This window comes from Ambystoma mexicanum, chromosome 4q (genome assembly GCF_040938575.1).
Source record: "Ambystoma mexicanum isolate Mex_15411 chromosome 4q, UKY_AmexF1_1, whole genome shotgun sequence".
Lineage (NCBI taxonomy): Eukaryota > Metazoa > Chordata > Amphibia > Caudata > Ambystomatidae > Ambystoma > Ambystoma mexicanum.
In genome coordinates, this window is record NC_090928.1 from 586,476,066 (window position 1) to 586,502,817 (window position 26,752).

Below are 26,752 nucleotides of genomic sequence, written 5' to 3' on the forward strand. Positions count from 1 at the left end.
GCAGTTCACCTCCAATAATGTGGTTTCTTATCTCCATGGTCCTGTACCTACGACCTTTGACCGGGGCACCAGTGTGTCCCAAGCGTAGTGCCAGGAATAGTAGGGGGGAGAAGTACTACACCCCAATTTAGTTTCTAGGTAAGGCCTGATGGATGTAATCAATGTAACATTATCATCCACCTGCTATTGCTCTACACCCTGCACCTGTCCCCCCCCCCACTCACCTCCTGCTAACCTTTTCACCCCTGAGCACAGTGAGACTGCGTGACCGCAGTGTAACCTTTGGTCCAAGCAACGAAAGTGCACCTTTTCATGTGCAGCCAGGAAAGGGGGCCTCGGTATGTGGTGGGATCTGTTTTCGGTATCGGGGACCCCTTCTCAGTCACTGGAGCAGCTGGGCTTGTGGATGTGGTACTGCCAATGGGTGTCTTCCTCAAACGGACAGTGCGGTTGTTGACCACTTGACAGTGGTCAGCCTGGACTCGTACACCGCGTTGGACTCGGTTACATGGGTGTTCTAATAGATGGGATTCGAGGGGTGGATTCGTGAAATGGGCGAATGGGGATCGACATCCAGAGTGCAGGTTAATGTGGTGATATCCAGTGAGACTGGGTACAAGGCAGGGGTGCCCGCTGTCCCCACACATTTTTGCCCTAGGTATGTCAAACCATTGAGCAGGTGTATAGGAGGAGGCTTGTGACAATGGGCCTTCTGATTGGGGGGGCTTGGGGGGTGGAGTGGGTAGGCTTTGCCTATTGCTATATGTGGACAATGTGCTTTTGTACATGCAGAATCCCACGTGCAACACACTACGGCTACAGTGGAAGAGTTTGGGGAGATATTGGGGCAGGTTGTTAGCGATTCTAAGCCTGTTGCTTCATACGTTGCCCTGGCAGGCTAGTTGATGTGTTTTGGAATGGAGATTCCGGTTGGGGGCTTCAGGTACCTGCGTAGAAGGGTTGGTGAGGATTGGGACTGGATGTAGCTTCATAATGTTGGTAAGCTGATCTTGATCACATTTCCGATTTCTTTGATGGGACGAATGGCCCTAGTGAAGATATTTTGCTTCCCAGATTCTTATGGGCTCCAGGTGACGCCCGTGCCATGGTATGGAGGGCTGTGCGCTTTCAAGCTCTTAATGGTACATTGAGGGGGTGCCGCAAATGAGCAGCTTCCGGCAGGTGAATTGGCCAGTGGGGTTCCAGACTTGTGCTTCGGTGGTGGAACCTATGGTGGATGGGTTTGTACATCCACATTGGGTCCGTACCAGGGTTTGGATTGTGAGTGAATCATGCATGCGGTAAGTTGCTTGGAGACTGGATAGGGAGCCCCGGCGGCTCCCGACTCCGCATAACCAGGTCTGCTGGAGTGACGCCGAAGGGGTCGGCCAGAGATTTCCCTTTATCCCCGCGGTGCCACTTTGCTGCAGCAGACTGAGGCCTGTTCCTGATGGTGTGTGGGGTACTAGTTTTGGTCGACTAGGGTATCAGGTGGGGTTTAATAGATGGAGGATAACTTTCTAGAGTTGGCTGCACTGATGGCAGGGGTAACGGAAGCCTGGGGTAAGGGAAGCCTGGGGTGTGGGGTGGAGGGGGGCAATTTATGAATGGGGCTGGGTTCTTGCGCATGCAAATCTGGTATCCAGGAATGCCCGGTTTCTGTGTATACAATATCAAATTGTACGGAGGGCGTATAGTGCGTTGATCAGGGTGGTGAATATGGTGGCTGGGGTGGACCTGAACTGCTGGAGGTGTAGGGGAGATGGGGACCTATGTACATATGTGCTGGGGATGTGATTGACTGTTTTTTTGGAAATTGTCGCTGAACTGTTTAGGGTTGATAGCAGTTGATAGCAGTGAGGAGTCCACTTACGATGCGATAGTGTTTGCTGGGACTCTGCTCTATCGGGAAGGGTAGAAGGGTGGGTAAGGCTGTGACCAATGTTGTAGCCTTGGGTCTATTGCTGGCCAAGAGAGCAATTGCAATGGCCTGGAAGCCGCTTTTGGTGGGGTAGGGAGGTCCCAAAATTGGAGATTGGTGCAGGGCTATGCGCAAATGGGTTGGGGCAGAAATGGGATTTGGGGGGAGGGTGGGATTTGGCTGCGCCTGTGGATGAGGAGCATCGCAGTACATGGTGTGGCATGAGGTTTGGGTCCCCTTGGAAGGCCCTTTGGGTCTCGGACGGCTTTAGATCGCCGATTGCCCTGTCGGGGCGAGAAAAGGGCCTTGGCATTGGTTAGGGTTGGGGAGTTTGGCATATGAGGGATGGGGTGGCCTGGGTGAGGGAGATATAGCGGGGGTAGTTGGAGTGGCCGACTCTGTCGGGGATCATTGTTTTGTCCTGCTCATGAATGTAACCTATTTGCTTGTACGTATCCACGTAACGTGTGGGGGAAAATGGTGAGTGCGCTTGTTGACGCAGACTGGTTCGGTAGCTGAGCGTCTTGTTGCAGAGCCTGCAGGTTGAAATATCAACTGGGTTGACGAGTTCTGCAGAGCTGGGTAATCGCCCTATTGGTGCTAGTTTCATGGGCAATAGTTAAATGCTAGTTTGTCATACACGGATGCATATTTTAAGTGGTCCTGATCTTGTGTTTTAATATGTGGCACCTGATTGACTCCTTGCCAGAAGGGTTGAGGAGGAATTACCCAGTCTTGATGAATATCGATACTTTTTTAATACATTTTTTTTAATGGCATCCATTCGGGCCATTTGGAGCAATTCCCTCCCATTTTGAGTGCAAAGGTTTTCCTATGGCCCACTAGTGGTCTTTTGGTACCAATTGCCCTTTTTAAGTTTATATGGTAGAGAGGTGGGTAGAGTTCAGTCAGTGTTAGGTTTTTTTTCTGCTATGAAGGCTAGAAATTCACTTCTAGAGCTCAGATTTGGGAAACACCGTGGTCAGTCTTGCCCTTTTAGACAGTGGACAATCTCTGGCATGGCTGCCTTTGTATCGACACTTCACTTCTTTCCGGAGTGATGATAAGCTTGATTTCCCCTCCACTCCCCCAATTAATGCCGGCTGAACGCAACAGCAAACATAAAATATAGACTTTTAACATGTTATTTTCTTGTAAATGTCCAGTGAAGCTGTGTTCTTTGCTGTGTCTCGGCTTTGCTCTCCGATACCTAATGGTGCTTCATGTTCTTCTCGTTACAGTTGGGCAACGAGAACCAGCAACTGTGTCACCGCAAGAAGAGGCAGCCGAAAGCCTGGAAAACATGCCTCACGAAGAGCCTGCCCCCGTGGGAGTTGAACAGAAGGATGACCAAGAAACCATTGAGGAGAAGCCCATTTCGGAAGAAAAGTTAAACCAAGTTGAACAATCCAGTGATGCCCAGTCCAACGAAGTGGGCTTCAAAAAGGTCTTCAAATTCGTAGGCTTCAAATTCACTGTAAAGAAGGACAAGACCGAGAAATCCGACCCTGTGCAGCTGTTGACAGTAAAGAAGGAGGAAGTGGTGGTGAATGGCACTGAAAAGAAAGAGGACAATTCAGAGACTACAGAAGAAAAGCCGGAAACCTTAGACCAAGCCACATCAGGTCTACGAGAAGCAGATAAACCCAACAAAGAAGCAGACCTACCTGTGGAGAAGGATGTCGAAGAAACTCCAGCACTTGAAACTCCTCCAGAAAAGGCTGAACAAAATGGTATCCAAGTTGAAAGCCAAGATGGAGTAGAAGAAAAAGACACCAAAAAGTCACCAGAATCCCCAACCAATCCGTTAGTGAGTGAAACCTCATCGCCCCTTAAAAAGTTCTTCACTCAAGGCTGGGCTGGGCTAAGAAAAAAAGCTAGCTTTAAGAAGCCAAAGGAGGATGAGCAGCTAGCTGCTGACAAAACTGCTAAAGAGGTGCAGGAGGTGGAAGCATCTGGGACCCCGGTGGAGGCCAGTGAGGAAAAGAAGCCCTCTGAAGATCAGGTGCCAGAATCCACTACTGCTATAGAAGAATCTGGGATTTCCCCAAGTGAAAACCCTGAAGCATCCATTGTCGAAACGGTGCAGGCAAAGGAACCCTGTGCACCATTAGCAGAGATGGAGACAAGCCCAAAGTCAGAAGAACCACCTACTAACCAGATAATTGAATTAACGGGCAAAGCCCCAGATAAAGATGATCAACCCTTAGAAGAAAGTCCAGTTTCTGAAAGTGTTGTATCCGCACCAGAAACACAATTGGAAGGACTAGTGGCAACACAAAGTAATGAGGAGGTGGCAAAAGTAGAAGCTGAAGTTGTTGCTGTGGCAGAGAAGATTCAGGATGATGCAGCAGAAGTCCAACATTTGCCTGCAGTATCAAATTCTGAAAAACCAGTTGACATAGAAGTGCACGCCATGAAACCCGCCGATGACGAAGTAACCCCAACCGAGGAGGCTGGCACAATGCCTGATGCTGAAACATGTCCTCCAGAGGCATCTGCACAAAAACCCTCGGAGGGCATTGTCAATGAGGCTGAGCTGCTGTCTTCGCAAGAAAAAGCAAAGTTACAAGGTAGCCCCTTGAGGAAGCTTTTTGCGGGCAGTAGTTTGAAGAAAATTTCCGGAAAGAAAGCTAAAGTGAAAAAAGAGGACGACTCCAAGCCAGAGGAGAGGGAAGCGAAGCTGGAGGAGACAACTGAGCAATTGCAGCCTCCTTCTGAACAGCCGGAAGCAGCAGAGGTAGAGAAGGGCGATAGTGGAGCCTCTTCCCCTGAAGAAGCAGTCGATGCATCGTCACTGGTGCCTGTACCGGAGGCAGCACAGGTTTCTGAAGGCGAAGGGGAGGGGGCCACTTCTGATGGTGAAAGGAAGAAAGATGGAATTACTCCCTGGGCTTCATTCAAAAAACTAGTAACACCTAAAAAACGGGTGAAGAAACTCTCCGACAGTGACAAAGAAGATGAACCAGAAAAGGCAGGAAAGAGTGCCACTATGTCCTCTACGGACAGTGCCAACTCTGACAATCACGAGGAAGCCAAACCAGATGAATCCAAAACAAACGAAGAGGAACCAAAGCTGGAAAAAAGCGCAGAAGAGACTAAACGAAAGGTTGACAACTCAGTCTCATGGGAAGCTCTGATCTGCGTGGGTTCCTCCAAGAAACGTGCAAGAAAAACCTCTGATTCCGATGAGGAAGAAAGTCAGAAACCACTTGAAGAAAATCAAAAAGCTGAGGAGGAGCAAGCAGATAAAAGTGCAGAAACAGAAACCGAAGCTCCACTGGCCACTTCTCAAGAAAGTGATCCGGGACAAGGGAGTCCATCCCCTGAGCAAGCAGGCAGCCCTTCTGAAGCTGAAGGCGAAGGGGTGTCGACCTGGGCTTCATTCAAAAGGCTTGTAACTCCACGAAGAAAGTCCAAGACCAGAATGGAAGAGAAGGCTGAAGAATCTACCACAGTTAACGAACATCCAGAAGAGGAACCCGGAAAAGATGAATCCTGGGTTTCTTTTAAAAAACTGATTCCAGGCCGCAGGAAGAAAAAGTCTGATGGCAAAATGGAACCTGCAACTGTGGAAGAAGGGCAAGAGACTGTGGAGGATGAAGATGATGTTCCAGCCGTTGTCCCACTGTCTGAGTATGAAGCTGCTGAGCAGGAAAAACTTGAGGCTCAGCAGGCAATGGCAACCAAAGCGATCCATGAGGGAATTGCACCACAGGCAAGTGCTGTGGAAGGAGAGACTTTACAAACCGGAGAACCCTGCGAAGGACTTGTTCATGCAGTGACTGTGACAGTAGTGGAAGGAGAAAGGGCCGTCACTACTATGGAAGAAAGGTCCCCATCATGGATAAGTGCCACAGTCACAGAGTCCATTCAACAGGAAAGTGGATGCAAAGAAGTGCTGCAAACCAAGGAAGTCTTAGAAACGGAGGTTGTCGTCGAACAAGCAGTTGTTGTTAATACCTTTGCCCTTGTGTCCTCCGAAGTGAGCGATCGCACGACTGCCAATGAGATAACATCCGAAGCAGTTACTGCTCTTGAAGAGACCACGGAAGGGTCCTTTGCTGAAGAGACGACTGAAATGGTTTCTGCGGTTTCACAGTTAAGTGAATCCCAAGTTACGACCGAAGAATCCACGCCTGTCCCCGAGGCAGAAAGCGAAGAGAAAAGTTTAGAAGAGCAGAAAAAACAAACCCAGGAAGTTCTTGAAGAAGCTGCACAGAAGGTGAGGCTTGCAGAAGTGCTGAAAGCTACAAGCCCCATGACCATGGAGGCCATAACTTGCTCTAGTCAAACAAATGAATCTGAAGTGAAAGAAGACCTTGAAGCAATCGTAGTACGAATTCAAGAATCTGTGTGCGACCAAACCTCTCTGGAAAAAATAGTCCCCAAAGAGAGTGGTCTACAGGATGTGGTGGAGATTTCGGATGTACTGGAAGTTGAGGAAACAGTTACCAAGAAAGTGTCGCAAGTGAGTGTAGAGACCTGTTTTGCAATGCAAGAAAATATTGAAGTGATACAAAGTTACGTTGTGGACCATGAAACTGTAGAAAAGCCAGAGGAAGTTGATGAGAAAGTCCTAAAGGAAGAAACTGAAATTCACTCTATTGTTACAGTAAGTGTTGAGGCAGAACCGGAACTGGAAGTAGACGAGCGAATAGTCCCACAACGGCAGTACATGCAATGTGCTACACTGGAAGCCAAGCTCTCGGACCAACTTGTTGAATGGGATTGTGTTCCAGTGGCTGATTCAGAACGTGTAGCTGCTTTGCTTGAAGAAAAGGTATTGGAGGTAGTCCAAAAGTCCCTGAATGGTTTAGAATGTACACAGAGCAGCACAACTAAGGAAGTCACTCAGATTCCACAGGAAACTGAACCTGTTAAATTAGAAGACAGCAAAGTGTGCATGGCGGAGGCGACTGAACACAGCCAGGCGCATGTTGGGTTTCAACAGAAGGAGCAGCTTGAACAAAATGATTTAGTGGAGACAGAAGATCGCGAAGAGGCAATGCTGCAAACTGAACCTGGTGTTTCTGAGACTGAGCTATCGCAGAAGAACGAAATGTCTGATAAATGCCAGTTTGTAGAATCAGACGCTGAAAAAATGGAGGCATTTGTGTGTTTTGAAGAAAGTAAAATAACCAAAGCTGGAGGATTCCAGACTCTTACTGCAGAAGAAGAAAGTGTCTCCCTGCAACAGGCAGCTGATTGTGGGGTTAAAGTAAATCAAGATCTGTTTGAGGTGATTGAGGGATCTGAAAAACGTGATGAACAAAGTGCACATGTGAATCCAGTGCAAGAAGTTTTGCAAGTGCAAATCGTGACAAATATACCAGACGTTGAAGCCTTTGAAGCTCAGATTGAGTCTCTTCCCATCACGGCAGCTGCAATAGAGGAGCAAGTTGTTGCAGAAACCGTAGATCTTGTGGAAGCATCTGCAGAAACGCAGGAACCCATCAACGTAAGAGTGGCCGAAGATGGGGCTCCAGCACTAGGAGACGAACCCTTCAAGGAGTCTGAGTCCTTGACGGCAGCAGCAATTATGGATGCTGCAGTTGAAGCTGTGACGAGCAGCATAGCCAGTGTTGCCTTGGAAAAGTGTGTGCAGAGTGACAGTCAAGAGATTACTGTTAACAAGATCGTTTCTCAAGAAATATGCAAGACTACACTAGAAAACGAGAACCATGAAGTCATTCAATCATTGGCCTTTGACTCTCTGAGCTCTATCCCTGTGCAAGATATCCACACAGATGTGCAACCATGTCAAGATCAAGCAATGGATAACCTTTCACCTGACTTGCCCAGTGATGCAGACACAGCGGAGGTTCCAGCAATTGTTTGTGAAGTCCAAGAAAGTGATCTGTGTTCTGATGTAAAGCACTTGGCACCAACTAGTGGAACACCAGAACCAATTGACCAAATAAACATTGTTGCAGAAACACATGTTTTGGAGAGCACCGTTGAACAACCAGAATATGAGATTGCGGATTCAGAAATGACCAAAGTACTCCTTGAGCCTATTGTCCAAAGTGAAAATGAACAAGTTACAGCTGCTGTTGAAGGGGTGGAATCTGTGTTACAGATGTGTGAGCCAGTGTGTCCACAGATTCTGCCATCCTCCCAAAAACAGGATATGTCGGTAGAGTTTCAGCACACCAAACCTGGTCATGCAGTGAGTTTTGAATACCACAGCTCGGAAACAGTACAGGAGCTCAATCTGAAGACTACCAAGACTGCCGAGACAGAACTCGAATGTATGGAGGGATCTGATGCAGATGAAGTAACCGCTGATGCAATTCACTCTGTAGTTGCATTGGCTCAGAACCCTGATGCATGTGTTGCTGGCGTCCAAGAAAAGACCCAACAGCCAGCGGAACCATCCAACATTCCAGATGCAGAAATTGAGGGAGGAGAACATGGTTGCACAGTGAGCATAGAATCCCACAGCTCAATTATTGTGGAAAAGATCATTCAGACAGCGGTTGAAGAAGTGGGGTGTGTGGAAGGTGGTCTTCAAAAATCTGCACTTGGGCAGTTTGAGGCTGAAACACAGGAGGGTCTTGAAGAATCGTCAGTGGCTGAAGTTCAGAGAGACCTGCCAGTTAAAGAGCGGGTGGTTCTTACAGAAATTGTGCAATGTTCTGATGTCAGTCGTACAGTGATCTTTGAATCTCACAGCTCGTCAATTGTGGAAACGATCACTGAGTCTACGGCCAAAGAAGTTGAAAGAGTAGAATTTGTGCATGATGCCTCAGAGGAGCGGTTTATGGCTGAAAGTGATGTAACTGAAAAAGAAACTGAACCACCAACAGAGCACAGTGAAGTCATCTGCACAGAGAGCATTGCATCTCACAGCTCAACAATTATGGAACCGATCACTCAAACATGTGTTGAGGAAGCAGTACATGCAGCACTATCTGAAGAAACAGCCATGGTTGAGACCGGTGAGAGCCCTGAGGGTGAATGTGTTCAACTCCAAGAAACTGTGGCAACAGATCACCAGCTAATTGATAATGCAAGGTCTGATGTTCAGTATCTCGTTACTGCACCCAACCCTGAAGATGTAGGTCTTCCTGTTCTTCAAGAAGTGGCAAAGACCGATGACCAGCAGGTACCTAATGTAGCATCTAAGGTGCCATGCCAATTGGAAACCAGTCAAAATGCCAACCAGTCCGCGGATTGTGATTTCCGAGACCAGGAAGAAGCCGAGCAGCAATCCTCTGTAAAGATGGTGGTAGTCGAAGACCCAGAGGAACAACCATGTTCAATTGAAGAAACCGTGCTACAACATATCACAGAGAGGCTGTCTGATGTTTGTAAAGAAGAACTGAACAGTGTTTGCATTCACAGGGAAAATGAAAATGCCGAATCTGTCTCGGAGCAAGAATGCATTAAGCAGTTTAGCGAGAAGGCCATGCCGGAGTTGTCAGATCAGTGTAACGTTGGTGCATCTGCAATGGAAGAGAAAGCGGCAGAGGAAGACTTCACACTATTGGGAGTGGAAAATGGACAGCAGCCACCAGAGCTTGAGACCCAAACGCAAGCTCTGGAAAATGAGGGATCAGTCGATCAAGCATCCGCCACTGAATCTGAAGTATTGGCCACCGAATCTGCAGTATTGGCTTCTTTGGTGCAAGAGCGCCTTGAAGCACCCGAACAATTTAAAGACACTGAGACTGCACAGACTGTTGAAATACAAGAGCATCACAATGTTCAGTGTGTGCAAGTGGACAAGTTGGACGTGGTACCAAGCCAGCCTGACGATGAACTCCAGTCTCGGGGACAAGAAGCGGTGTGCAGCCCGCTAGATGCACCACATGAGCTTCCGCAAGCAAAATCGGCGTCTGAAGAATCCTGAGTCCAAACGTATGTACATTTTAAAAGTGTACATTTTCTGTCTGTACCTCTTAGCACATTCTGCTTACACTTGCCAGTACTTCCAGTAGTGTAATTTCTGTTGAACGTTTAATGCAAACATCAACGTACAAAACCTTTTTAATGCAAATATCTTCGTACTCGCCGGCAAGGTCAGTACCATGCAGATGGTACGCAACATTGAACTGTGCAAGTGGGCCAGGGTCTGTTGCAAGCCCTTCAGCTGCAGCATTGCTGTCTCAACTAGTCTAAGGGTTGACTACCCCTACCTTTTGTCCCTGTGAGACACCAGGTTAGAACCAGGCTAATCTGATGTGATTAAAGATTAGTCATACCACAGCTATTATTTATTAAAGTTAAAAAGTTCATTTATTCAGTGCATTTAATGCAAAATATATAAAGGGCTCAGAAAAAAAGTCCTATATAAATAAAAACAAAGACTGTGCTAACCACTCACAATCTAGCTGGTGTCCAGACACCATACCTTTCATGGCAAATAGAAACAAATAGACCATTCCAAAATCTTTCTTAGAAAACGCGAAAAACAGTGTACAATACTGTGAACACAAGAACAAGAACCAATTTTTGTAACCAATTTAAGGATCAATGACCTTGATCCCAGTAGTATTAATCCCTCTAGTTCAGGATTATGAGAGCAGGTGTAGGTTTGTTATTTTCGTATACCTCTTTAGCCACCACTCTATATTCCAACATGTCCATATAGAGTATAGGATTATACATTAAACCCGAAATACCCTGTATTGTATTCTTGAATTGAGAGATAGGAAACAGATGGTACAAAATTCCTAATAATAAGTCAACATGTGTTTCGGCCCTTTAAACTCGTCCGTGGCACTATGTGTTTCGGCCCTTTAAACTCATCCGTAACACTCTCTCAGTGCCGTTGGTTTTAGTGATGGTGGCCGTATTCAGGACAAAATATCAAGTATTTTCAAACAGGTAATTCATACTTTCCCATTGGCTTGTGTTATGATCTGTAGGTGGAAATATAAAATGTGTTTTACAACAAAACACTTAAATGGAGCTTCACTTTAAAAAAAAAAACTGTGGTAATGGACAGTGTTTTCACTGTCTTTTCACGGACTAACCTGTGTGTGACACAGATTTCTTCGGGACGTGTTAGGCAGATTATTTAATAAAATGACGTCATCTAGCTCCTTAACGGATGCGTGACATACAGCGTGAGTTTCTTCACCATATCTGTAAGTAAATATATCTATGTCAATGGGATGCTCATAAGTGCACACAATACTCTATCAAGGGTGCAAGGCAACAAATCTTATCTTATAGAAAGGGTACCTTTTTCTATTGGCTTTTTGGCGGACAACGTGGTGCTACTTCCGCAGTTTAGCGCTGCTAACAGGACTCTGTTGATTCAGTGTGGTGATGGTTCCATATTTTAGTAGGACAACAAACAGCTGGAAAAGAAAATAAGCTAGCAAAGATTTCTGCTTTTATCTAAAGCACGTTTCTATATTTATAACCGGCCATATATATTTTACATAGAGCAATAATTCGAAAGGGAATTATTATGGACAAAAAGATGTCGCATGTTCAACCAGGTACCATTCGAGTTGTACTTATGATATTACAGAATGTGTATCGCCTGTGATAAGGGCACAAAATTGTATATGTATAACCGGCGGTTTTTCTAAATTGAGGATGTCTTTTACTAAAGATCTACAATATCACCTCCATGCAATCTGTAGCAATGTTTAGTGCCAAAGGAAAATACGTTTCCCAGAGTCATATCTTGGTGCGCAGCGAACTAAGTGACACAACTCCCACACGCACCCGTATGCCGTGTCAAAGATTATGGCAACGGTTCACCTTGGCGGTGGAAATCCGCTTGTTCTCTCACACATTAAGAGCCCGTCGGGCACTTACTTCAGAATGTTCGTGTCTCCTCCAGTGCGTCTGAAAAACGAATCGTAAACTCGCTTTCCGCTTAGCCGGAACTGAAGCTATAAGCCGGGTCACGTGATAACATGTTGAGTGTTGTGGGTGCTTGTAGTTTGTGGTGTTTCTCTCTGGGCTGGAGGTATGTGTGATTTGTTCAGTGTCTGTGTATTGTAGGAGTTTTTAGTAGGGTTAATGGGTTAGTTGTCTGTGCAGGTTATGTTTTATTCTGTGGTGATTTGCGGCAAAATGCATTATTGGTCCTGTTTCGGCTCATTAGGTTTCCATTGTTTTAGGTGATTCTATTGTGGTGTGTTGATGATTTCACTTTGTTTCTTATTTAGCTTGTTTTTTGTTTTTTTAAAAGGGATTTTTTAAACTTTAAGTGGCTTCTGTTTGTATTTCCTTTGGCAGCAAGTCAAGTCTTGCTACTATGCAGGAGAAGCCATCTCGTCCACCCCTCACCCCCGCCCCCCCCCCAAAAATATGTATGGTTTTATAGTTTAGGTACGAGGTGAATGTTGTTGCTGGTCCTTCATGTTAGTTTTGGTTTGTAGATGGTAATTTTCCCCTGTGACTTCTGCTCCTTGGCCAGGGATTACTCTGTGTGTTATCTGCTTAATTATGTGTAGGTGGAAGAAGCATTTCCTTATGAATTGGCTTGTGGTTCGAGCATTCGGGCGCTGGAGAGGCGGAGATCGCAACCAGGCATACCACAGGCCACAGAGTGCTGAGAATCAGAACAAATGGGTCTTTAAGGCTTTCCGAAAAAGCAGATGACTAGTCAAAGATTTCACCGCTAGTGGGAGGGTAGTCCACAACTGCACTGCTGCAATTGAGAACGCCCGGGCCCCCACCTGGGGAAGATGGAAGGAGGGCACCCAGAGCATACCAGTAGCCGCAGACCACAGTTAGGGACATGGCACACAAATATGGCTCAGCTCCCTGATCATGTTGAGCACGGTGAACAGTACATGGTGCCTTAAACTGAATGCGCTGGGCTACTGGGAGCCAATGAAGAGAGCGCACTACAGGGGAGATGTGAGCCCCAAAGGGGGTCCCTGTTGCCAACCGGGCTGCAAGATTTTGAAGTCGTTGTAATCGAACCAACCCCTTAGGCTGGTCCAGGTAAAGGGATTTACAATAGCACACTTGCTCAAAATCATGGCCGCAACGACTGGGGGACATCGTGTAACAGGAATCAGATGTCGGATCTTCCTCAGAATTTTTAACTGAAAGTGCCCAGTCTGACATACCGATACCTGAGCTGCCATAGAAGGATTGTTAGACATGATACCCCAAGATTTTTACCTTTTTTGAAGGCACAGGAAGGGGACCAAAAAGAGGTAATCCAAAGTGAAGGGTTAGGAGGAGAACCCACCACCAGCACCTCTGTTTTATCCCCATTCAATTTCAACCAGTTGTGGGCCATGCACACCCCCACGGCTGTCGGTCACTTATGCAGGCACGCCGACACCTCAGACTGTTCAAGATGGATCAAAAGCTGGGTATCGTCGGCGTACGAGTAGCACCTGATGCCAAAGGAGAGGAAGAGGCGCAACAGAAAAATATAGATGTTGAAAAGCATGGGGGACATAGCAACCCCTGAGGAAGACCACAACTGAGGTGACGGGACTTGACGTGCAAGGAGGAAGTCTTTTCGTGGTGGACTGTGTCAAGGCTGCTGCTGAATCGCGTAATGTTAGTGCTGATTTGATGGAGTGTTTGGTTTTTAGATCATCCCCTAGCTATCATAGTGCTGTTAACGTTCCTCTCATGGGTCTGAAGCTGTCCTGGTGTAGTGTCCTATTGATTTCTACATGCTCCAGGAGATGTAGCTTTCTAGGAGTTTCACTGTGGGCATGGGATGTTTGAGATTGGTCGGTAGTTGGTTACGTCTTCAGCGTTTCCCTCTTCGTCTTTAAGGAGATTCTTGATGTATGCCGACTTGGGATTTTTAATGTGATATACCACGCACAATTGCCACCTGCGTTGTCTCTAGGTGCTCGGGCAGATCTGTAATGAATGCAAGGATGGAGTGTGGGTGGCTAGTAGGATTGAGCGGGAAGAGCGTCGTTGGCAGCTTCTGTTCGGAAACTCCATTCACGGAAACACCGTTCACTTGACAGTACTATTTTCCGGAGTTGGCCACCATGCGATGTTGTGCGAGATTGTGTGGATTATTTTGTTGCAGTGTTGTGAAGTATGTGCTGTTTGTGGTGCTGTAGAGGTATGGTTGTGTTTAGCTCAGAGTTTGCGGTGTGTGCGGAAGAGTGAGGTTTTTTTATTTTAAGTATGGGTTGGTGGATGTCCTGTTCATGTGTGGCACCCTCGCACCCCCAGTGCACCTCCTAGTTAGTTTGGCTATTAGGTGGCGATAAAGTGCTGACCGATTGAATTGGAGTACAGCTAGGGGGCTATGACACAGAAGGGACACAAATTTGCTCGCCCATTGGGTGGCAATGGTCATGCTAATCCCTATGGACATTTCCGCCCACTTCTGGCACCTGCCTGCCCAAAACACATCCTGCTGCAATCTCTATGAGCTAGTTTATCAAGCTGTAACATCTGTTGCACTCAGTGCCTGACTGGGGAGAGCACGCATTCTTAGTCTGTGAGGGCTTTGGGTTTCTTGGTAGGTCTTTGGGTTTCTCACGACGCATCTGCCTTCTTTTTTTGTAGCCTATCTTGAGAAAATGGTGGTGGGGGTATGCACGCCAACCAGTGGAACAAAGGTTTCTATGGGGAACCTGGTCTTTGCAGTATGTGCTTTGGGTTTATTTTGACAGCAGCAGTTACAATGAGTAACAAAGACCACTGCCTCCACCCCACCTCTCTCCCTGCCAAGTAGGAACTTGGGTCAATGTCAAATTTGGGTTTGGCGGGGGGGGGGGCTAATTAATCTGCAATGACAGGCAGTGTGTGCTGTTGTACACCATAGTTTAAATCTGGCACAGAGTTTTGAGACCGGTGTAAAGGTAGCCGTCCTCATTTTAGTCCCGCACTTGTAGGTAGTGATTTATATAATGTTTCTTTGGGTTGAAGCAAACTTTGTCTTACCATCCCATGGCAGTTACGGCTAAACTGAAATCTCTTTGACCCTGCGCTTTCACAAAGCCTGCAATGGCATTGCCAACTCTATGGACTCGAGCAGGTTTCATTTTAACCAAGGGAGGGGTGGAGTTGGTCCTGCTAACAAAGAGAATGAATCTTTACTCGCACCCATCATTTAACAGACACAACCTTAATTAAGATATAGTTGATAAAGGTCCAGGCAATTTGCAAAGGATGCAATTTTAATATCTTGTGCATGTGGGATTTGTTTCTTTATGTCAATAGACAGTTGTAGGAGCCTTGGTGACGAGTCGCTGGTCTGTTGTACTGCACTCCGGGCGGACACTTTATTGAAACGTTTTCGTAGACTGCAGGTGGCTCAACACTGGTTTCTGGATGTAGATAAAGTGATCATGTTCTAGCTGTTTGCAGAAGTTTGCTGTGGATTCCAGCATTTCACCTTAAACATTTTTTTTGTACTTTATTTTAGTTGAAATTTCAACTTTTTCAAACGATTCAAGATTCAGCCACATTTGAAGATATTGTTAACAGTCATTGATATATCAAAGTATTCCCAATTTCATTATTAAAACAATTTCATCTAGATTTAAAATTTGATAGTTAATAGTGGAAGAAAATAAATGTTGGAGCACAAACGCATACCATTTTCCCCTCAAACAAGGCATCCTGTTTAAAATGATAAAAAGGTTACATAGTATTGTAGGTTGATTAATGAAAACCAATATTACATAATGTAATGCTCGCAGAAATGTTAGTCGATATTCAGTGACATCTTAGTTGCATTGAAGATATTGAACTACATTTGTTCTTTTGACATGATCCTAAATTCGCTAAGATGCTTACAATTTCTTTTCCTCAGTTGTGACAATGCGATGCACTCAGTTATAAGATGTTGAAGTGTTTCTTGATGATCAAGCATGTTGCAGAAGCTGCATGTTGTAGCTAGTTCCAGAGTTCTTGGTGGGCCATAGGTTTAAGCGCAGCCTTGGGATTGATCGGGCATATTTGGGATCAGGAAATGTTATCAAGTATCTCAGCATCTCATTAAGAGATTTGAGTTGAAAGGCACCCAATCGACAAATATGGAGTATGAATTACAAGTTTCCAGTGTGATGCGCCAATTCCATTGCCAACGTTTTTATTTTGGCTTTGTTAGGGACATGGATAATTGTATGGTGATGGTTGGGGTCATTTAAATGGTACAATACATTTCCCATGAGTGTATCAAGCTGTTCTTTGTAGTGTCTAGAATCGACCTTCGATTTGGTAGGAGAGTGATGGTATAAGTCGTACTCGATATGCGTTTTCTATATGAAGATAGAATTTGCCATGCAACCATTGCTGAAAATGAAGTATGGCCCAATTCATATCTAATGATGCAATGGGTATGCTCAGTGGGAGGGAGAATATCTTTTTCCAGTAGATGCCTTTAAGTAAGTCCCATTTTGGACAATTGGATGGTAGCTTGGCTTGGGTTCCATAAATGATCACTGGAATTACTTTGTTTTTCAATGGTTTAGACGAAAAACTCCCAAATTTATTCGGAATGGCTTTTCCTTGCACTGTGAGTTTCATTTTTGTGTCTAGTTCAAGTTTGTATGGTAAATCAGATATGTGGGTGTTAACATTTTGACCAAGATAATTATATGGAGTAACTTGTACAAGGGAAGCTTTAGCAAGAGTCCAGTCTCGAGAGCATTATTAACAACCTAAATATAAAAAGTGAATAAAATGGAAGCTAAGATACAGCCTTGTTGCAGTCCTGAAGTGGTTGGAATTATGCCTGTAAGAAATCCATTTGTGAGTTTCACTTTTATAGAAGTGTCGTTACAAAATTGGCAAATAAAATTGGACAATGAAAGCTTGTTAAAATCAACAAATGCAAAAAAAAAAAGGTTGGTTGGATGAAAATCTCCTGTTTTTGTTTATAGCAGCATGAAGTTGGATTCCGAAAAGTGGCAATTCCTTTAATCAAGTTCATCCACAGGGTGAGATCTCAGGATAAGTGTCGCGAAGATCTTCTATCTGAAAGTGCAATGGGCCTGTAATTTGTAGGATCATTGCAGTTCCCTTTTTAAAATATTGGTATTATAATTGATCCTTTACATGTTACAGGGATCACACTAGTTCTAATCACATTACTGTAGATAATCTCAAGAATCGTAGCCCATCCAAGTGGATGTGCTTTGAGTGTAACATTTGTTAAGCTATCTGGAACTGTTGCTCGGGATGACAACCTTTTTTTTTTATTTTATTTTTTTTTTACATTTTTTTTTAAAAAAAATAAGAATAATATCTAATCGCAAAGGCTTTGATCCGGGATCGGAGTGGATGATATTATTTTTGTTGTGGAATTGGAGAGCAGAGAGAAGTGTGCGGTCCACACTGGTTCACTTATGGTATTTAACAATGTAGAGATAGCACACCCATCTTTTTGTTTAAAAGATTCCAAATCTGTGAGGCTGATTTATTTGTGATGGCTAGCATTTCTGCATTGGCTTGAGTTTTATTGGCATTGATTTATTTGATGGCGTTTCTGTAGGTAGTTCGGAGACTAAGTCTTGTGAATCTGTAAGAGGGGATAACCTCCGCGCCTGGCGCAAATTTAGCTTGAGGGTTTGGATGCAAGTTTCACGGCCATATTTGTACCTGAAGATTGGATGGCTTGAAATGGAAATTGACTGGTTGATTTAGTTTTAAACAGTCAGGATATTTGTCTCGGGAGGATGGCTCTGGGGCAACGTGCTTGCCTTGGAAGCAAGACGACAGAGCACCACAGATTCGATCCCTGTGCCCTCACTTAGAAACCTCTGGGTATTGAGTGTGTTAAAAATAGTTATAAATAACCTCATATCATATTGTGGAGCAACTGTTAAGAGTTATCTTGTGTGATTGATGAGCGAGGAGTCTTTAGAGGTTCCGATCTGTAAGGTGGCCAGATTAGGCGATTTTTCCCTTGATTGAGCGCCAATGGTAAAAGTTACATTTTCACACACTGGTACTTGCAAGAAGCCCATTTTACTTCTAATATATTATGATCACTTGCTTTGTTAGGAACCACTCTGAATGTTGTAATTTGATTAATGGCGCTAGAAGAGATAAAAATATAATAGAGGGTTGAACAAGTAGTTCTTCTCGACCAAGTAGGAGCTGGGGGGTGTCTTCTGGTGTAGTACCATTAAGCATGATGAAATTATGTATTTTCATTAATGCCATCCATTTATCAGCTCTAGTAGGGCATTGCTTAATATTAGTGGTAATGCAATTGGTATTGAAATCTCCTGCTATCAGGGTTGTTTGAATTTGGGCATCTAATAGAATGAGATCTAACTAAGTTTCAATGTGAGTTAAGAAGAGCATCTTGATGGCAATCAATTCCAGTATACATTGAAGTGCTGTTTGGGGGTGCAGTGCATGAAGAGGGTTGGTTAAGGATAACTTGGCTATATCCCTGGGAAAAGTGAAGCCCAGTTTTCAAGTTGGATATCTGAATGAGTTTAATCGCTACTAGCAAGCCAGCTGTCACACGCTCTTTGGCAGATTTAATGGTGGGCACCCAAGCAATTTGGAAATCCAGCCATACAGGTTGGATAGTGAGACGGGTCTCTTATAGTAGGATATTGGGGCCTTTGCTTTAGAGGTGATTAAATGGGAAACCCCTCTTGTATTCCAGGTACACTAGTGTGCATGATAATGGTTGTCAGGACGATTGCTGTCTAATATGGCTTCGGAAAGCAGTGTCCTTTTTTATTTGGGACATGGTTTGGGTTGTGATTGACGTGCAGGCGGATTTCTACTGTGTGGGGATTTAAAAATCGGGCTCTTTAATGGGATAATCTTGGATAGGTTATTGGAAGTGACGGCTATCCTTGCTTTCTTGATATGATGAATCTGATGGTCGCTCATTATTTATCAAATTCGTTATTGCAGTTATCAGTGGTTTCTGTACTTGAAGGTGAAAACAGGTTGTCCTTGGTTCGCCATATACCTTTTTTACAATTTGTGATGCAACATTTAGTTCCACTGTATCGAAATTTGTTGCATCAGTAAATCCAATGGCTTTGATATCATCTGAGCAAATGTGTTCTAAATCGAGTATAGAGTGAAATGCTGTGAGGAGGGTAGTCCTGTTAGGAAAGGGATCTGTTTGGAGTATATCTAACATTAAGATGAGATTATGAGCTTCATGAAGAAAATCTTTGATTGGAAGTGATTGGATTCGGAACAAAAGCTTGATGTTTCTTGATTCATCATAGGTGGATGCACTCTATGAATGTGCTGTCTGACTAACCTCTTGGATGTCAACCCACCCTGGCCACAAGCCCTTGCCACGTGGGGTGAACCTTGTGCCCGCCTACAAGCAGTGTCACCATCACTGTTGCCCCATTTATTTTGATACACTTCCACGATCCAGAGCACAAGCTAGCCCCTGACAAAGGTCGGGCATTAATGAAACCAGCTGCATAGTCCATTGTTTATACTTGTGGCAGTCCCTCATTCCCGCGAAACAAGAGGTGATGGCTGGAAAGTATGGAATTAATCCTAACCACCTGGCATTGCTCTGGGCAACCCTCCAGACCATCAGTCTTCCCCTGTCAAGCCATTAGAAAAGGGGAAAGACGTATGCAAATCAGGCTTGGTCCTGCCCCAAAAGGGGCAGTCCAGCTCTAACTGATAAGTCCTATTCTTCTGCAGGAGACCCCAAGCATCCCCAAACTTGCTTGTCCGTCGTTCCCCACATCATCCCTTTCAGCTACAAGCGCCATGCTGTGGCATGAGACTGGAAGCACAGATTAATCAGGGTGTCTAATGTGAGGTTATACAGCAAATAAGGTTTAATCGTGTCCACTTGGGGGAGCTTTAAAGTGAATCGTGGTTTTGGTGCCAAATTGACAGCATTCCCGATTCACTTACATGTTTTGGGTGTGGCTTTTGGGCTAGTCTCTTCTACCGGAAGAGGGGCGGTGTTTAAAGGCCCCTCCACACGCCGAGGATCTGACACAGCACCACAGGGGCAGAAAATGGGAACAAGACGAGGGGCGCATCTGTGTCAGTGCCAGATACTTGCCTTGATATATTGGCGATGTGTTTATTTATTTATTTTTTTTTTCGTTATGGTGAATCCTGTGACAAATGACTGGAGAGCCCACATTCCATTACCTGCTTAGAAGGGTTTCTTGCTGATCAGGATCACAGCCCTGGGCATTCTTATGTCCCTGTGTGTTTTGGGCAACAGACTTGGGTTCCTTAAAAACATAGGGTGTTGCTGAGCTGGGATGGTGCTTTCGCCCCCCCGCCACCACTTCCTGCCCAAAATGCGGGGTTCACAAGAGTTTGTGAGCCACACCCAGAGGTTGGGAGTGCGGGGTGGATAGTTGGGGCCAGTGCTTTAAGTGGCCCGGGTCCCGGCAGTCTCCAAAATGTGGGGCTGAGCCGGGGCCCCCCAGCCCCACCACGTCATGGTAGGCCACATTATCCCGCGACGGGAGATGCGCCCGCCACTTAAACGTCAGGCAAGCTGAAAGAAGGCACTTCCGTCAGTCACTGTAACTTCCTCTGACCCCTCATTTGAGGTGCCATCAGAGGAAGCTAGAGTCCCTTAGTTGTCCCTCGCCAGGTCACTGACCCCCAGCGAACCCGCGGGCTCCATGATCTAATATGCAGATTAGATCACGGAGCCCGCGGGATCGCAGAGGGCAAAAGACGCCTCGGGCTCTGTGATCTATCTGCTCTGAGCAGGGATCACTGAGCCCAAGGCGCCTTTCTCCTTTGGCAAGGCTTTATAAAAGATGCCTTCAACTGTGTACGTTTAAGCCGTCTTTTATAAACGTAGAAATATTTCTAGGTTTATAACAGACGGCTTGAATCGTACACAATTCAAGGCATCTTTTATAAAGCTTTGCCAACAGACAAAGCCACCTTGGGTTTTGTCAGTCCTCAACGCTTTATAAAAGTTGCCTACGTTTCAAGCCGTCTTTTATAAACATAGACCTATGTTACAAATGTCTGTTTATAAATGGCAGCTTCAAAAGTACACAAACCATAGTAAGGTAAGCACACAAGTGTGTGTAACTTACTATGGTTTGTGCACTTACAAGCCACCTTTTATAAACCTAGAAATATGTAACATTGCTATGTATATAAAAGAAGGCTTGAAAAATCACAAACCATAATGGTTAAATGTTAAAGGTATTTGTACCGCGCACCGTCACCAACGGAATTGGTCACCAGGTGCTCTGGCGGATCTGTAAATGATAACGGGCGGGGGGGTGGGTTAGTAAGGTGAAGAGGGAGTAGGATAGTGAGAGGAGTGGTGTTCTGTTGGCAGCTTCAACTCTGTATACACCGGATGCTGAGCTTTGGTGCGGGTATTGGATCGGTGTCAGTCCGCGTGTGCTGTTGCTCCGGGTTATGTGTTGTTGCAGTGTTGTGAAGTGCGTGCGGCTTGTGGTGCGAGAGATGGTTGTGTGAGTTTTTGAGTGAGAAGTATGCAGAGTTTGAGTTTATATTGTTAGTGGGTTACTTGCCCTTTAGCATGCTAACATTCACAGTATTATCTAAGCGTAGCACTTGTTGGCCTTCTAGATCCTATCTAGAAGCGGCGCAGGCCACTGTTCAGAATTCTATCTAGGTGTGGCATGCCAAGATTCACAATCCTTTCTAGATGCGGCGCAGGCCACTGTTCAGAATTCTATGTACGTGTGCACATGCTAATGTTCACAACTCTATCCAAATGCGACGCAGGCCACTCTTCATAATTCTATCTAGGTGTGAACATGCCAACATTCGCAAATCTATCTAAGTGTGGACATGCTAATATTCACAATTTTGCTCAAATACATTTATATATTTGTTTGCGCACCTTACTATGATTTGTGCACTTTTAGGCCAAGCCCACAATGGGAGCCACGCCCCCAAACGAGGGCCCCCCTCAATTTCGTACCCCACTTAAAGCACTGGGGGCCACTGAAGTCCATCTTTTAACAAGCCATAGCATCTCTGCAGACACTGGCCACTGGGGCGGCCATTTGGAAGGTACTTCTGTGTGCGCAGTTTAGAATGAGCACCTTTCTCAGGATTGTATGATGAGATTGGCAGCGACATACCCCAGATTGTTTGCTTGTTTGCTCGTTTGCTGGCCACCTTGTCCATGACTACTTTTTTCAGACCTCCTTTTACATGATTGTATGTGTGCACTTGCCTCTTTCCTGAATTTGCATGCCCCCCCCTTACCTGCATTGAAGTTATCTCTTAAGGGTTTTTTCTTTACTCGCCCCTGTCCTCGACCCCCTCCTTTTTCTTTACAATCACCTCTCCCTGTATCCCTTCCCCTTGCAGCGCACCGCCCCTTCCTCTCCACCCCACATCGTTCCCCGACACATTGCTGCTGCCGTGATTCTGAACTTTAGCCCCCTTTTTGTAACCCCCCTCCAGCACCATCTTGCCCTTAATTCCCCAACCTATACTCAGCCGACTGGTGTGACTTCTTTACTATTGGCTCGGTCTTCTCTGGACCTCCTGTCCTTTGTTACCAAAGCAAAAAGGAGACTTTCGACACAACCACTGCCGCTCCTTTTCCTCTGGCCTTGTGGCACGGCTTGGCGTTTCACCTTTTGAATGGTGGTGAGTTTGTTCCGTAATTGAATTTCCTCGTTCGTGATCGCGCAGTCGGTATAAATGCAGCATGTCATGAGACCACCAGCACTGGCGTTTGGCACTTTCATAAAATACATATAGCACCAATTCAAAATAAAGTGGTCCTTTTTTAAAAAAAAAGTTACAAAATCTTTAATCTGTAGGTTTCCTTCCAGAAGTTGGTGTTTGGGAGTAATGGACTCAACATGCCTCTTAAACACGATCATGCGGCATCCAGGGGAGGAATTGGGCCAGAACGCGACTCGGCTGTGATACAAGAGTATTTGTTTAGCCCGAGTGCCATTCTGGCGATGCCAACCCCTCAGCTAGCTCGCACAGTAGTCTACGAGCCGTGCTCCCGAGCTGGGGTTTCTGGGACACTTATATGCAGCGCTTCAGGTGTCTTGCAAAGCGGAGTGATGACTAGGAGCTCGCTCGCCCAGCTGCCCAAGCTCGCACCCCCTAGGCTAGCCAAATAAACAGGTCTTGAAGTTTACAGAAATGTTATGTCTGCTAAAGGTTGACTTGGCACAAATGCATGATGCCAACGATGAGGGTATGGGGAGTTGTGACAGGGGCAGGGAGCCCGATTTGCATTACTTGACAAGGGTTTAATGCTCCAATCTCTTTTGGGACCTATTTCAAATCTAAAATGCAGTGGTTCTTTATGGTCCCAAAGAGCATGAATGTAAATGGACAGGATTGGCCTCCTTCAGAAGATGGGTGCCTGCTCAACCTGGGCTGGCTGTGTTGCTCAGTCCCACCCATGTTACTCCTGCATGGCGGGGGAGGTGATTCCCAGGGTCCATTTGTCCGTTTCCACTAGTGCCATCCAGCACCACTGCGGTGTATTGTGCACTCTAGTGGACAGGCCGCACTGCTCAGGATTCCCAACGCTGATGGGTTGGGGTTTCACAGCATCATCGCACCCCACTCAGACGCTCCTCTTTTTGGTTTAGTAAATGCTCTCGTTCCAATACATGCTAAAGCACCCTCTGCTAGCGATCTGCAGAAATGGCAAGGGTTTCTTCAAGCATGGAACGCCCATCTCCCCCCTCATGACCAGCGTGATTCACGCTAGTGGGCAGGCGCTGACTGGCCTACGGAGCATTTGAGCCATTCCCATAGGGGATGCCAGCGTTTTATCCAAAGTGGGCCAGTTAGAGGAGTTCCATCACTGTGCAGCCTGTCGTTTTGGCCAGTGCTACTGAGATTGTATTCTTTAAAATGCACAATTTGGAACACATCTCCAAGCTAAGGCTAGCTGAGCATGCTTTATTGAATTTGTCAAACCCTTTCGTTGGATATCTTAACCTCATATATCGCTTGCCACTTGGACTTTCCAGACCGGTAAGGCGCCAGTTCTACCCTCTTTCCGAGTTATTCTCCTCTCCTCTGCACTTGCAGTAAATACTTTGCAATTAACTGGTAACTTTGTATAGTTCATCTGTATTTCATCTTGCTATGTTGCTACCTCTCATGGTGGACTCCTTGTCTGGTACTAGGCTGGCAGAAGGCACCAATTTAGATAACTAAGGAGGATTAAGATGTTGAGGATCGTTTTCTAATTAAAATTATGTTTTGGGGAAAAGGGGCTTATGTGATGGGTGTCAGATTTGGAGACTGGTGCCCAGCAGTGCTAAGGGTAGCATGTTAGATGAAGAATTCCTGATTAAAGGACTTGTGTAGAATATGACCTGTAAATCCAGCACTTAATTAGAATGTCCATTCCCCCCAACTGCCATCGACTCTGTGCCTGACTTTTTTTGACTATTCTGCAATGGAAGGGGGGTTCTATGGTGATTATAAGGTTATTTATAACACGCTTAATACCCAGAGGTTTCTAAGCCCGGATCAGGGAATCAAACCTATGTTGCTCCGTGTCGTCTTGCTTCCAAGGCAAGCACATTGCCCCCGAGCTATCCTCCTGAGTGGAACTATAGTAGGGGCATCCTGCGGAGTGAGCATATACTATACCCATTGGTGACGCATGCAGCAATAAAGGTGTGTTAAGTGCCGGACAACTGTGCAGGGTGCCACGATGCTTTTGCTTGGCAATCACCCCAAAAAATGCAACCAGCACCGACCGCTATATGATTTGCTGCCTCTCCATGACCATTTTTCAGAGCGTCTCAAAATATCAAAGCATGTATATTCTCCTACACCAAAAAAATAAGCACTATTTTTTAGGATACTGGCATACTCCAAACTATGCCCCTCGCTGTGCTTCTTGCTTCATGGTAGAATGTAGGTCCCGCTTCACATTGTAGAAAATGTCCGCTTGCACTTTTTTGGGGCGAGTCTTGGAGGTAAGTGGTCAGTGTAAAAGCAGGCTCTTGATTTATGTCCAATAACTACGTGGCATATCGACGGCACACTCGCCTTGCTCATTATCCATAGAAATCCATCTTTCTTCTCCCATTATTTTGATCCTGTGTAAACCTTGTGAGGAGGAAGATCTTGAGCTGGAAGAAGAGAGGGGCATGGGAGGTTTAGGAGTTGCTGTAGGACTAGTTTTACCATCGGATAACATGGTACATTGTATAGCGGAATGCTTGCTGTTTGCATGTCCTAAATCTCTAATTCCAGGTCCTAGTGCCCCTCTTGTTCCAGTACCTCACGTGAACCAAATGTCTTGTTTTCACTATACAAATTGTGCCCCGTTTGAAGTTAATGTTACTTTGAAATGCGACCTCGTTAACGTAGCTTTTTTTTTTTCTTTCCTTTTCTTTGTTAACAGATCTGTGAAATGTGTTGTGTTCTGAAGGCACCACCCACCTATAAGCTGCAGCAGATGTGATCTGCTGACTCTACCTAAAGGACAATGCTTGGAACTGTGGGGACAGCCACTGCTGTGGAGGGGTGTGGAATCTCCCCCCTTGAACTCGACTGACAATCCTGAGACGTCTCCAGGAGCTTTAGATCCCGGCCGCGGTACACCTGGCTCCCAGAAGTTAACCTATTCTCTTTGCAAAGCTTTTTTTTCATTTGATGAAAAGAAACGAAAAACTGCAATTTCCACCCTCTGTTGAGAGCCTTGCCACCATTTGGCGGGAAGGCGCCATCCCAACTCCTACTTACCCTGATGTTTCTGGCTCCCGCTGTTAGCATATTTCCAAAAACTGAATATAATTCCTTATGTATTTATATGTATTTCTTAAATCCAATTTTAATGTATATTTTTCTTTGCCTATAAATGTATAAATATATATATATATATAAATAAATGCAAAGCTGTTTGCGCTAAACCAGATATGAAGTACTGCGTGCACGTGATCATGTTGTATACTCTCTGCTGGCTACCAAACCTCGCTAGAGTCCATGTCCCATACATATACCCCGCCTGATTTCTCGACTTGCAAGGCAGAATGTGGTAGTTTACTCTCTCCGCTTATAGGAAGGAGCATCTATTGCCCAGAAGAAAGGGATATTTTGGAAGGAATGCCACTTTAAAGTGTTACCCAAGCTAGTGCTTGAGCGCCCTATAATGGAATGGACGGTATTTTCTTTCCCGTTACGGCGTGCGCGGTAAACTGGGGAAAAGAGCCCAATCTGAAGCAGTCTTTGGTTGTTCTCATGGGTAAACTTAACTTTGTGCGGGCTGAGGAGATGGGGTGGCCTGAGAAGGAAGGGGGGGGGGAAGAGGTGCAGCGGCAGGAGAGTGTACAGTGTGAGGGTAGGCTGATGCACAAGGATGAATTTTGACTTCTCCTAAAAACCAAAGGGTGTTTTGGTATAGTAAGCCTTAAAGATGTTGCATTTTTTTAAATGTTGTGGACTGTGCGGTTGGTGCGAGTAAAGTTCTTGAGAAGAAACTCGAGTGTAGCACCAGAATCCCACTGCCGGCTACACGGTTCAGCCCATGGGTATCCATAAAAGTTGCTCATTCTGTTCATTTATATCAAGTAAAAACTGTCTTATGATTGGTATGCTTTAAATAAACACATTGCTTTTACTTGTTTCTGATGATTTATTTCGCTCTGCTTTAAAAAGAAATCTCTTGACCGAATCGTGCAAATCAACTTTCCATGCCGAATTGCTTTGTCCACTTCAATGTGTAATCGCCCTGCAGTTCCACGGGTGCATGAAAAGCACACGCAATAGGGTTTCTCTTCCACACTATCTAGCCCAAAACAGGTTTTAGGATTTCATGTTTAGAAGTAAGAAACCAAACCCAATCGATGAAAAGAAATAAACTACCCTATCCCTTACTACAGACTCACAAAATGAATGTGTTAATGTATGCAAATGTGAGCCTAGTCATGGAATCCTTTTAATACAGTACATTTTCACTGGATTTTGGAAGGTACAGAATATTTCTTCTCT

General features: G+C 45.3%; 1 protein-coding gene across 3 annotated transcripts in view; it reads left to right on the forward strand.

Annotated features, from left to right (window-relative positions):
* AKAP12 (A-kinase anchoring protein 12) overlaps positions 1-26,381 on the forward strand; it is a 561,266-nt gene extending 534,885 nt beyond the window's left edge. For all 3 annotated transcript variants that reach the window (XM_069608131.1, XM_069608132.1, XM_069608133.1), the window contains 2 exons: positions 3,163-9,787; positions 25,167-26,381. In XM_069608131.1, coding sequence (XP_069464232.1) covers positions 3,163-9,779 — 6,617 coding nt within the window. In that variant the 3' untranslated portion in view covers positions 9,780-9,787; positions 25,167-26,381. The remainder of the gene's footprint in view (positions 1-3,162; positions 9,788-25,166) is intronic.
* The last annotated feature ends 371 nt before the right edge of the window (positions 26,382-26,752 follow it).